We start from the raw sequence: 13,465 nt of genomic DNA, 5'->3' as shown, positions 1-13,465 counted from the left end.
ATGTGTAAAAGAGAGATACCAAAGCCCAGAATAACTATTTCTGGTCTTAAAATACCTGCTTTCTTTGCCTTCATGTCTTTTCATTCTGACCTTACAAGTTATTTATTCATCTGAGTTTTCACTCTCCATTTGGACCTTGCTTGTCTTTCACACTCTCCCTTTCTGTCTATCTTTTCCTCTCTCCCCTGTATTTTTTCTAAGAGAGTTGATGGGAACATTTAGGCTGAAAGTTCACGCTCAGAGGAGGATAGCTGCCGGGCACTCTCAAGGGCACCAGAGACCTGAAGGCAGTGAGAAGGTCAGGTCAGGTCAATGGGTTTCCCCCACCACAGTAGGGTTGGGAGAAAAGCTCTCTGAAGGACAGCTTTTTTTGAGTGTCAGCACAAATTCATACCCTACAAAGTCAACAGCCTCTATTGTAAAACAGCCCCTAACTCTCCTCCTATCTCTCTTTCTTATTACCCTGTTCCCATCCTCTCATTCTTGCTGGCAGCATTCTATTCTCCTCTTTAAGGCACCATTTAGTGTCTTCCACACGCTGTGCTCATCTCACAAACTCAAATCAGGATGCCTACGACCTTCCAGCTTGCACAGTTAAGAAAACACAGTGAAAATGCATCAGTAAGACTGTGGATGAGTTAACTGCAGTATCTAAATCTTATGCAATTTCCAGCCTTAGCAATCTGTGAATATTCCTGGACTGTAATACTTCTTGTCATGCAACAGCAACATTCAGTGTGGACGAAAAAAAAAAATAAATAATAATAATAACTGAACAACAATACCAAAAAGTAACAGGAGCAGAGCAGAAAAAGGTAAATAACTGACTAAATCAAAAGATGGACTTACCTGCAGGACAGTGCACATGGCATCCTTCTACACACTGTAGAGGGCACTTCAAAGGCTGTGGGTGCTGGCATGTTATAAGACAAGCGGGTCCACAGCTATTATATCGCCATTCACATTGATAATCTAATTCTTGTTTATTCAGGTGCTCACAGCTTTGTGCTATATAGTGAAAAAATTGTAGACAGAAGATCAAACCAGACTATAGTCACCATGCCTCTCAAAACTAAGACAACAAACTGAGTACAAGGTGGGCCATATATGCATTGCAAAAGAAAAATGTACATCGTAAAATAACTTTTCTTTTTTTTCTCTACTACTTCCATGGCAGGCCACATCTTCAAACTTCTTTTATATATATATATAAAATGAAATACTTGCTCTAGATGAGAGAGATTTGGTTTTGATAAAAATAATTGCAAAGAATTGACACAAATTTAAAAAAAAAAAAAGTACAGAAAAGAATATTTCTTTCCCTGGATTTGATTGTCCCACAAGTATTATATCCCCTTACTGAGGGAATGGCTTTTCTAGGTACGGTTCTGAACATAAATAGAAAAGGGAAGGGAAATGTTGCTATGAGCTTCTAGCCTGGTTTAATTAAAGAGAACTCTGGACATCAGCAGGAGCAGAGCTGGATAAGAGCAGTCTAGCTGAGCCAATGGTTTATTGATTAAGAGCTTGAACCTTTTCAGTTTATTTCCCAGACAAAATCATTCCCAACTCTTCTCCATCTACCCTGTACTTACGGCACAGATCTGCTGATCTCCAGTGAACAATAACACCTTTTTGTGCACAGACATGTGCATAGGCTGCTATAGCATCACAGAAGCAAGCACAGTCCCCAGTAGACTCGCAAGCACAAGTGTCATACATACAAATATCTATGTAGGGTTCAGGATTCACCTGAAAAAAAGATAAATTCAGGGTACAGTACACTCACTGATTCCCTTCATCCCCTTCTTCTATACATAATCTTCAGGTGGTTTGCCTGCTCCATTTGCCAAGAGTTGAGATGCCACAAAAATCAGTAGAGATCCTTCTGCTGACACCAGCAAGAACTCAAATCAGGCCACATTCTCAAAGTTATTATAGACATTGCAGTTTATTGTCCCTTAATACTCCAGATATGTAGCAACTTTATACATTTGGGGCCCTGTTACCAAACCCTCTTGTGCATTTGGGGTAGAATGCAGTATGAATGGCATTATATTAGCTCAGGACTTTTTTCCCCTCGCCCTGCCCTGCCTCCTTCCCCCCTCCTCCAAAACAAAAACAAAAACAAAAACAAAAACTTAACCCCTGTGCTTGACTTCATGTGTCAGTCTGGGGTTTAGAGTAAAACTTCCCTCAGGCAGAAGTTTTTCTATAGCTTTCCACTAGGGGGATTCCTGCATTTTCCCACAAAGCATCAGCTACAGGACAGGGTCACAGATGAGAACGCCAATTAGTCAGTCCCCTTCATGTCCTGTATACTGTCAGCACAACTGTACTTTCCCCTCAGCTATAATCACTGACAACACAGCTCATGAAGAATTGAAGGAAGTGAAACACAGGAAACAATACGTACAAGCTTTTTGCATTCTTCAAAGAGACTCCCAGACAAAATGCTGCATGATGTTTCTACCATCACCTGCTTCAGTACGTTGCCATTACACAATGGAGACACCAAGGCTTGTTCCTGGTTGTGCTTAATATTGTAAGAAACAATCACACACTGCATTAGTCTTGACTTTAGGATCTTAGGGACTCTTCCAATTGAAGTAAGAGACTCACTAGCACTAGACATTTTTCATAGAATCACAGAATCATTTAGGTTGGAAATGACATCATAAGATCATCTACTCCAACCAACCTTTCATGACAAAGTAAATTCTTTCTTTGAATAAGGTTTCAGCTTGCTACATGGCAGGAACAAATTCTGCAGCAGAAGAACACAAAGTAGAGCGGGTCATCTCCCTCATTGTCTCCAGGTTTGTATACTGCAGTTTTAACACAAATATTTTCATAATGTTAAGTCTCACTGTACCAAACATACATCCTGAAAAACAATTGTTCAGAGCTCTCCAGAAGGCCTGTGAGCCTCACAGATAATATCAGTCTTCAGCAGATAATAGTCAAGGCTACTGCTGAACAATAAAGCCTCACTAGTCTCCCCCTCTTCATTTTAATTTAGCTAAGAACAAGGAGCACAAGTATCGACATGGTATTTATCACAGAGATATCCTGTAGGCTGTGTCTTGTGCTAACTGAACTGAAATGTGGAGCTGCTCCTTCTCAGTCTTACCCAGAAGTCTCAGTCCCCATTATTACAACTTCTCTGTGCTCGAGTCAAGTCATATTAAAAAAATAATAATCAGGCATTCAGGAAGATAATGCTGTGGCTAAGTAAACTAACCCAGAAGATTTCATGTGATCAAAAATAAATATTTTTCTGACAATACAAATATTTTAAGGAAAGATTAAAAAAAAAAAAACACTCAATATTTGCAAAAGAGTAAGTACACTAGTTATTTGTAGCATAACTAGTGCCCTGTGAAATCACCTAATCTCCACAATGAGGACTTAGGTAGCACTCAGAATTCAAAAGCTGTGTTAACATGGCAATAAGGTCTTACACTCACTCCTGCATCTTGCCTTTTCTGCTCATGCCTCTCTAATCTGAAAGTAATAACTGACTGCTATCTAAAAACATCAAGAACCATAAAGAAATAAATCAATCTGTGCACTGAGCTGTTCAGAAATGAATGGGCTAAGACTTGGGATACAGAGTTTGGATGGAGAAATATGAAATCTTTATCTGAACTCCTCCTGTCAGAAAATTACAGCTGTTTTTTTAGATTAAGCTCTACAATGAGATTTCCAGTTATACCTGGATTTCTAGCATCTGGGTTGGCAAACTCTATGAATAGCCTCTACCATGCAGATTGGCTGTTTTAATATTCATCTGAAGCCAAGCTGCCCATAGGCCTTAAATAAGTTAATTGATCTTTTATCAGATTTCAAGAAAGAATATTATTTGGCAAAAATACACAAGAAGGAGTACGTTTCTATTTATTTTTATCTTTTCAAAGCTCTTTATCCACACACAAGTGATACTGTAACCAGTATTAATTAGTTTTCACTGTTTATTCATAATCACCTTTTTGACATCAGCACAGTACGTATTAACTTTCCAAGAGTTCCCAAAGTCAACTGGATCTACTTCAACATGTTCATTGCTGCTGGTCAAATCGTTGTTTTGGATTCCATCAAAATTTCCACACAGACCACACACTTGATCCTTGCAGGGAAAGAAACAAAATACATAAATCTTACATCTGTAGGCTGTCTCAGAGCTTTGCTAAGTCTTTTTAGCCTACTACTATAATGGAACAAGGCTTAAAAACTGAATCGTCCCTGGCCTTGCCAAGTTCACTAAAATACACATAGTCTCTCACAGAGAATGTTTAGCTCTTACTCCCATTCTGCTTAGCTGAAAGTAGGATCACTCTGTCTCCAAGGTCTCCAGAATGCAAGAAGACAACTCTGACTAGTGGTACCTGTTGGCTCTATTTGGAGTGGCTCTAGGAAGTTTACCTATAATGCCATCTTATTCCTCAAGATGACCGTCATGTCACCATCACTAGTAAATCTGGCTCCTTTCGTTCCTATTGTACATGGAAGAAATTATCTCAGTCCCTCAAAGCAAAGTTATTCTAAGGCACCATAGCATTCAGCTTTTCTAACATAGCTCATCTCCAAAGACCCAGAATTTTGCCATTACAGTTGAACCACAAGGGAAGGTAACCGACCCTTACGTATTACAAAAAATCGCTTCATTTTCAAGTAAGCAGTCCATGGAAATCTATCCACATGTCTGCATTAAAAAAAAAAAAAAAAGCTATCCCTCAAGAAGAGTGTAAGTGCATTCTTTAGTGAGAGTAAGAATTAAAGCAAAAAACACTTACTTTGAAATTGGCTTTTAAAATAACTGAGACTCCCATGGCAAGATCCCAGGTCACACTGATGCTGTTGCCCAGTAAAATGATGTAATAACGGCCAGACTTCATGACTTCTAAATCATCGCTGTCATTAGGAGGTACCTTGATGTTCACCTAAACAAGAAAAACACTGTGTTATCAAGAGTCTCTCTAATTCCTTTTACATGTGGGTCACTTTCCCAGTGGGACGTGCACTCATAGATTAGTGGCTATTTTCAAACATGCTGTTCACCAGAGAACAGACAGATCCCAGACATCAAACAGATGATCCTGAGTACTTGCAAAACTGCGAACAAAGTATGTGTACCGGACTGATTACAGACCTGTCTCTACTCTGAAAAGCTGCAGTGGATAAATTATTGCCTTAAAAGCAGCACTGCTGAATAGCAAATAGGGATAAAAGTACAGTATTTCAACCTCATCACATTTCTACAACTTTGAATGAGGTAATGTCTTATGCACTCCTGAGATAAAACATACATTCACCATAAACACTGACACACAGAAACCAAGACTGATAAACTGAAGCAGGGTTGATAAGAGTACTGGGTATACCAGTAAATACTCAGTAATAGCTTGCTGAATAATTATATTTTTATTGATTTATTTATTAAAAGGAAACTAACAATTCTGTGCTCCTGAAGCAGATAGTGGCAAAAAGGCTGGCTTGGCAAAGGTGTAATGTGAACTAAGAGAAACACATGCATGGGTGGTCTCTGAAGGGCCAAAGCCTGATTCTGAAGTCAAGAAGTATTTTTTTTCCCCAACCACCTACAGCAATAGGAAAAATCCTAAGAGGATCATTTTGGTCGTTTATTTTCTTTTCCGTTTTTCCATCACTTTCACTTGCCCTATGTGCCTCTCCTCTTTCTTTCCATCCAACTGCCAATTCACAGCCTCCAGCTAGTGAGAACTTGAGAAATTCATTTAAAATGTTTTCTTTCACATTGTAATCCCCTTTCAATGGGAACCTTAATGGATTACTAACCACATTTCAAGAGAAAGGTCTGGAATGGCTGTTACTTTAAATACTACTAACGCATTAACTGCTAACTGCTAGCTTGTGGAAGAGGTAGATGAAACCTTTTAATCAGTACAAATAGTGATAAAGGGATGGAAAAAAGGGGAACCCAGAAACTATTCATCCACTCCCTAGTTTGAGGGAAAAATACCTCCTTATCCCACTACTCATCCTTGCTTAATTCAATAAAAATGCTGCAATGTAATTCAATTCTCTTCAGCTCTGCAGTGTGATCAAAAGCCTTTATCCCCAGAGAAAACAACTTACATTCTTGAAGGATCTCCCAAAAAGGGCTTTCAATGTCTGTAGGGAAAAATATGCTAAAAGATAGACTATTCTAGGAACTGGAAGCATTTTCATCTTCTTCTATGCCCATACATACTTATTCTATGTGTATACTATCTAGACACATTTGGTCATGTATCATCTAAAATTCTATAGTATTCTCTATCTTTGCAAACACAGGCAAAACAAAATCAAAACAAAACAAAAAAAAGAACAAACAGCAACAACAAAGCAACAAAAAAGCAACAACAAAGGAGGACAAAGCTGAGCTGGCAGGTTAACCTAAATTACAGAATTTCTATGTTTAAGGAGGCTGTTTTACCAACCATGAATTTGTAAACTTTCAGCCTTGCAAAGTGGCAAATATACTTGTTTCAGAAGAGCAAAAATTAATATTTATTTATTTTTAATATGAGGCATGACTGTAATATATAGATACTTCAGTTAAGCCCTATTTATCTTAAAACTAGAAACTGCTCTCAAAACATTACCATCTTAAAACAATACCACTTGGAAATATGTTGCCCCCCTCAAAATAAATAAATAAATACATAAAAAGACTCAATTCTCTTGCTTGCTTCTAAGGACTGGCCTGGAAAAAGAGTATAGAAAATCATCCCTGTATGAGCATTTGCCAGTCTTCAGAAGGTTTTTCTTAATCCCTTCTCTGTTTGCTGCTATTTCTAAGAAAACCTTCCCTATTACACAGAACCATGCACTCAACAGAAAGACAACTGAAAGTCCAGTGGTCTGTCTTGTGGTACAGACCTGGTTCTTGCAAGGACATTCTCAGAAAACAAACACCCTCTGATGTTCTCACCAGGACTCACCAGCTGCCTAATTTCCATCTCCTGTCTTTTCTGCCCCTTATTTAGGTGTCCAAGTGGAATCATACCTCTTCTGAAAAATAACTCCTAAAAGAGCTCTCAGACTACACCTGGTTTTGTGGACTGATCCCTGAAGTAGTATTCACCCTCATTCAGATAGGAGACTCTTTAGTCAGTGGAAATGAAGAGTTGCTTGCACAACCAAAATGTCCTGTGTTCATTCCTCCAGCAACCAAAAGCCTACATGGATCATCTGCTGTCAAGGTACGCTGTACAGACACTATTAATAATGGTCATGTTTTACAAGTTCCTGTCAAGCATCAGTCTCAAGCAGCAATTTGCAGGCAATTTGCAGACTATGCAAAACCTGATTCAGCTTTGACTATTAAACCAAACAAGGCAAATGTAGAGCACTTTCACATTTCACTGGGAACATTTTTGCAGATCTCTAGTCCAGATGCCAGTTTAGAGCCCAGTACTTCTGAAAACTGAGCAACCGAAGCCCTGCAATTCACTATAGCTCTGTAATGTTGGAGGACACAGACAGTTACAGAGCCCAAGGAAAAGAGCTGAACTCTGCCCTTTGGAAAGATTCTTTCCTGCCATGTAGTGACATGGGAGGTGGAAGTGATTCTTTGCCAATTCTTCATTGTTTGTTGATAGGAAAGGGGGAAAAAAAGAGAAATCCAGTCGTCCGGATTTCCTATCTGACAATATAACAAGGGAAAGGATAGTTGGTACTTGGTTCTGCAGTATCAACTTACAGGAACTTTCCCTGTGTGTTCAGTCCTTCAGACTGCTAATTTAGGTCTGAAGTTTTACTAGTCATGGGACAGTCACTTCTTAGCTCTTCCTTACATTTAACCTTGATCGAAATATTCTTAGACCTCTCACATTTAGAAAGGGCATTCCTCAAATGAGCTTGCATTAAACAGCATTTTTATCCAAGATAAACTTACTGACATCAAGCAGAAATACCAAAATGGCATTATATCTCTGGAAGAAAAATGGCTAATTACAATAATCCTTTATAATTATAATTATTATTATCTTACTAATCTGTTCAATTTATGATTTGGTTTTCAAGAACCACTGAGCATAAGATTATTCATCCCTCATGTTACGTTACCAAGCATCCTGAAATTTTAACAGTCTTGTCGAAAAAGGGAAAGAAAGAGAACCGGAGTGTACATACATTTCCATTAAACAACTCTATTTCTCCACTTTTATACAGAATGATAACCCTTTTTGAGCACTTGTCTCCAGTGAAGCCACATCCTTCATTTGAAATTAATATCCGGAATGTCCCAGAGTCATCCTTGCAGAAATCCTATCAGACAAAAATAAATGAATGAGTCATTAATATGGATATTTGAGAAACACATACAGATCTATGGAGAAAAATAAGTCCTCAAATAATACTCTACATAGCCAATAAGATATATGTTCACATGTCTGTTATTCCCATATTGATTTATTTAGTTCTTAGCATTGGTATTCGTGTGGTCCACCTCTTCAAGAATAAGGTACACTCTGCCAGTGACATACACATATACTTGCCTGCATATTTTGTAGGGTATTCTTTAGCAGGGACAATCCACGCTATTACAGTCTGTGATGTTTCAAAGATCTGTTACTGTGTACATCTTAATACACAAATACAAACTGGTATAACAGTGAAAACAAGACTCAATGATAAAATAACGATTTGCATTTGTAGTTGAGCCTTATTCTTATTTAACTCTCTAAATTTCTAGCTGCTCCCACAAATCACAGGCTGATATTAGTGTGCTGTGTTTTTATTCACCTCTCCTCTTTGCTATGAAGAAAATGGGTATTGTCAGTGTACTGCAAACAGTTTGGTGCATAGAACAGGACAGTGATGTTGTCAACCTGAATGAGGAGAATCTCTGCTCTGGAAGTATTTAAAGCAGGTTCACTAAACACTTCTTGTCTCACTTAGTCTGAAGGAGAAGTCGGACACAATAAGCCATCCTCACCAGAGGATGAATAGGCAATTGGGGAGCAAGGAAAGACTGACGTACAGGCACCTAAACTCCATTGCTAGAGCTGAGATTTAAGGTTTCTCTATACCAAGCTGCTCTCACATGTTTTATGACAGCCAGCTAGACACACCACAACCTAATTCACTTCTCTATAACACAATGAAGTCTTCTAATTTCTCGGGGTATCTGTCAAGCCATTAATAAGCTCTGCTCTCCTCTGCATTGAACGTTACTTAGTGATCATTTTACTGAGACTTTTCCAGATGCTGGACTTTTCTCCTGGTGTAACACACTTTATACACAATCAGACAGTTGAGGCATTTGACGTACTCTTACCTGAACTAATACATACTGACAGTCTCCTGGAAACCTGTATTTCAATCCATCAAATGTCAAATAATGAGCTGTACCAATAACACTGCAGGTGCCATCACAAGAATTTTTGGTGCATTCCCATTTTCGACCACGACACACACTGCAACAGAGGAAAATCAGTGACAGTTATCATTATATCCAATGTATATAAAAAGTAAGAGAATGTAAGGTGCTTCAGGCAAAGAGAAACAGCAAAAGTTGCTGCCTCCAGGAGCTCATGGTCTGATGATTCTTCAAAGGACACACAACAAACATTGACAGTTACTATCTTGTATCTTTCACTATCTGCTTGACAAAGCTTTTACTTATACTTGTCGTTCACTGATTATGTATTCAACAACACCCAAAGATTTTGGGGTCCTCAGTTCAATGTAGTTTAAAAGGGGATGGGACTTCAATATAAATCGTGTTTGGCACTTAATGAAAATGAAGCCATTTTCAAGTTCTTCAGACAAAATATTCACAAATAAAGGCACTTAACACACCAAATAATTAAGGGTAAAAAACATCTTTTGAGCCTTCATAGATTTGCAGAGCATAACACCAGAAGACATCATTTGATCTTCTAGTCTACTTTCCTAGGAGACAGGAGTCAAATCTGCTCTGAATCCAAGACTTTGATACTGACTGAAGTATCTCTTCCATAGAGATATTTGAAAATAAAATTGGAGTCCAAGTTTTCTGAGCAATACTGTCAGCAATTAAACTCTGCAGTAAGCAGCAGGCACAGATATACTAAGGATGCAGATTCTTAGCTGAAAGTTGTTTAACTATAAGTGCTGAAGGCTGATATTTCAGTTTGATTTTCTTTGTTATCAGCTTTCTTTAAATCTGAAATGAGGTTAGGTGTTCATGATTCGTCCACAGTAAGAAGCACACATACATGTCTTTATGAATGGAATGACTTTGTCATTCTCTGCTATCTTGCAATGGAAGTAATAATGTCAAAACCTAACCCATCTCTAAAAGACCAGACTCCCCTGCAGGAAATGGAACTTTGGACAAAAGGTGCACTGTAATGTATAGGTAACTGCATATTATTAACCAACAATAAGAAATGATAAGAGCAATTGCAACATACAGAAATTGTTTTTATAGAACAGATTTTTTTTGTGTGTGGTGACTATTTCAAATGCAGTTACTGTCTAATGTTTTGTTGCTGTTGTTTTGTTTTATTTGTTTCTTTGTTTATGTATTTATTTACTTAAGATCAAGCCAAGCATCCTCTTAACTAAATAGACATTAAGAAATCATTTGCCTAGTATATCAAAGCAACACATTTTTTGTAAAATAAATAAATAAATAACATTCTCAGTATGCTAAGCTGGAAATAAAAGAGTAAAAATTTTGATGTATATATTTCTTTCTGGTCATTTTGGGGTTTGTTGGTTTTGGTTTGAGGGGGGGAAGTTGTTTTAGCATTTGACTTGTTGTCTTCTATGGGCAAATCGTGTAATTCCCCAGGGTGAGATTTGACCTGAACTTTGTTCTCTTCTTTTTCCTGTGCACAGGTCAGGGAGTGACCTACTGCAGACCAAATGGAAGCATTGTTCCCCTGCATGTCTTAAATCTGGCCATTAGCTGCAACTCTGAGGAATCTATGCATTTTTTCTGTGCTGCTGCTCAGTTGTGTCCACAGCAGATCGTCCCTGGGCTACCCAGATAGTTTTCATTACACCACCATGCACCAGATGACAACCTCACTCATCAGCATAAATTAACATACAATAACACTGGGTGCAGAAATCCAAATAGTGAATTTACATGTTCAATGCCTAAAGAATGTGTTTCCCCTTTTCTTACAAGCTGTACACAGGAATACATGCTTTTTGAACATCTGTATTACAAAAAGAGGCCTGAACAGATCCTTCTGGAATATTTCAACATACTACTAGTACTTTATTTTGGATGTCCTGTTCTGCTCAGAGTATCCTTTAGAAAAACAATTTGCCCTCTAAGGACCATTACAGTTTAAATATAAAGTATAATATCAGCAACCCTGTTTTTATCTGCAGTACTGTCCATTTTTCCTCATTGAAAGCCAAAATAGAGGTAAATTTAATATTCAGATGATGTCAAAGGACGTGTTTTCTCTAGTGACCAATTTTTGGGACAAAGTAACCAGAACTGTAAGTCAGTCTGTCCAGTGGCTTTTGTTCAGATTATATACTTAAGGATAATACCACCCTTCTCTTAATAGGTGTCTGTTCTTACATGAAGTTAATTCTTCAACATAGTTTATCTGACCTAGCAACTGAAGACATTACCTCATAGTCTGACAAGAACACACATATGAATAGAAATATTTCATTTTCTGCACATAGGTACACACATACACACACCCTCTGAGGAATGTCCTACAGTGTGATACTGTCCCCTGAGGTCTCCTGTGGTGGTCAAAGCAGAATATCCACTGTATAGGAGAATTCACATTTGGCTACATACATACACATTTGACACCAAGCTAAATATCAGTTTACTTGACAGAAGCTGTGACAAGAGCATGCCTGATCTTGAAATGAGGTACACTAGCTGTTCCCTGCCTGTATAGCTTACAAGTAACGTTACATAGAATGCCTGCTAGACTTCCTCACAAGCACAGATTATGGAAGAAAAGGATGGCATAGCCTGACATGCAAAGCAAGATACTGTCTTGTCTTTTCATAGAGAGGGGAATTCTGAAGATAAATCTGGCACAGGGTTAAGTTCTTGAAATCATTATACCCATGTTGCTGTAGCAGTTGAACTGCACTATCATTATCGTATAAATGCAGTGATGCCATGATGAAACAGACTGCATTCTTTTTTTGGTATCTCTTCCCACCTACCTCCACTTTTTTTTTTTTTTTTTTTTAAATCTTACTGTAAACTCAATTGATTTCAATGCAGTTATAACAGCATAACAGGCTGAATAAAAAATATCAGACCTCTTATTCTTCATGAGGATACCAAACTGGACATATTCAACATCAAACATTATTAAATTTCTAAGAGTTGCCAAGAATCCTTGCATCCTTTTGTTACTGTGATACATAACAATCTAAATCCTACAAAGTACCCTTACAAATAAGGCTCAAGGAGGTAAATACCATTATCCTCATGTTAAAATAAGGAAAATTCAGAAACAAAGATAAGAAGAGACTTCAGGGTATCCACCCAAGCCTATGTATCCTGGAGACTCACAGGCTTTACTACACAAGCTGCAGGTATGAAAGGGGATCTTTCACTTGGCATACCCATGCTTTTGAACTGTGAAATAAATTAATTTGTTAACTAGCAAGAAACTGCTCAAACAAATAAAAAGAAAGGTCAATGAAGCAGAAATTCTGTTCACTCATTTGTTATTAATTTGGGGGTTTAGAATAGCATCTAACACAATCTAATAATCTAATAATAATAATTTAATAATCTAATAAGCAATAGCTTGCATGAGGTGGGAGAAGCATTCATCTACAAAATGTATATGAATGCAGATGAACAACTTCACTGCCCTAGGGATTTTCTAATCAAGCTCTGTAAGGGCAGGGAAAGGGGAATTTTATCCCTACTTTACAGATGTGAAAACTGAGGGATAAAATACCCAAAGTATTTTCCCAAGATCAAATTGCTAACCAAAGCAAAAACAGGTACTGAACTGAGTTCTCTGTTGTCCCGGACTAATGCCTTAACCCAAGAGTAATCAATGCTTAATCTTGATAATACTTCAAAGCATAATAAATTGTTGTGCAATACATTTTCTTCAAAGAATGAAGTTTCACTAACATGAAACCTATTACACCATCCTCTACTAAATTGAATATGTAGAGTAAGACCAAGATTTTGTGTGTATATGCAAAGACAGATTATAAAGTATATGGTTTAGCAAAATTCAGATTAGCAAATTTATTCTGTGTCTGGCTTCATAAATGTTATTCCAAGATTTTCACTGAGCTCTACAACGAATTCCCAATACATAGCATAACAAAAGTTTTGCCACTAGCTTAGACTTGGAGACATTCCGTTGTTCATGAATTAGGGTCTCCCATATGTCAAGTCAAATGTAAACGCCAAATCTGACACCTCTGACTCATATATGGCGTTTGCAGGTGTTCACATCTGGCTAAGAACAAGTGAGAATGAGAA

The 13,465-nt window shown here is 37.8% G+C and overlaps 1 protein-coding gene across 2 annotated transcripts in view; it reads right to left on the bottom strand.

Annotated features, from left to right (window-relative positions):
• The window catches only part of VWF (von Willebrand factor), a 148,000-nt gene that overhangs the window by 72,810 nt on the left and 61,725 nt on the right, over positions 1-13,465 (bottom strand). For both annotated transcript variants that reach the window (XM_048046749.2, XM_013195995.3), the window contains exons 20-26: positions 9,305-9,443; positions 8,158-8,292; positions 4,797-4,943; positions 3,989-4,129; positions 2,417-2,536; positions 1,596-1,752; positions 850-1,008 (exon numbers count right to left, since the gene is read on the bottom strand). In XM_048046749.2, coding sequence (XP_047902706.1) covers positions 850-1,008; positions 1,596-1,752; positions 2,417-2,536; positions 3,989-4,129; positions 4,797-4,943; positions 8,158-8,292; positions 9,305-9,443 — 998 coding nt within the window. The remainder of the gene's footprint in view (positions 1-849; positions 1,009-1,595; positions 1,753-2,416; positions 2,537-3,988; positions 4,130-4,796; positions 4,944-8,157; positions 8,293-9,304; positions 9,444-13,465) is intronic.

This window comes from Anser cygnoides, chromosome 1 (genome assembly GCF_040182565.1).
Source record: "Anser cygnoides isolate HZ-2024a breed goose chromosome 1, Taihu_goose_T2T_genome, whole genome shotgun sequence".
Classification (NCBI taxonomy): domain Eukaryota; kingdom Metazoa; phylum Chordata; class Aves; order Anseriformes; family Anatidae; genus Anser; species Anser cygnoides.
The sequence above is the reverse complement of the archived record's forward strand: the minus strand, read 5'-3'. Positions and strand labels throughout refer to the sequence as shown.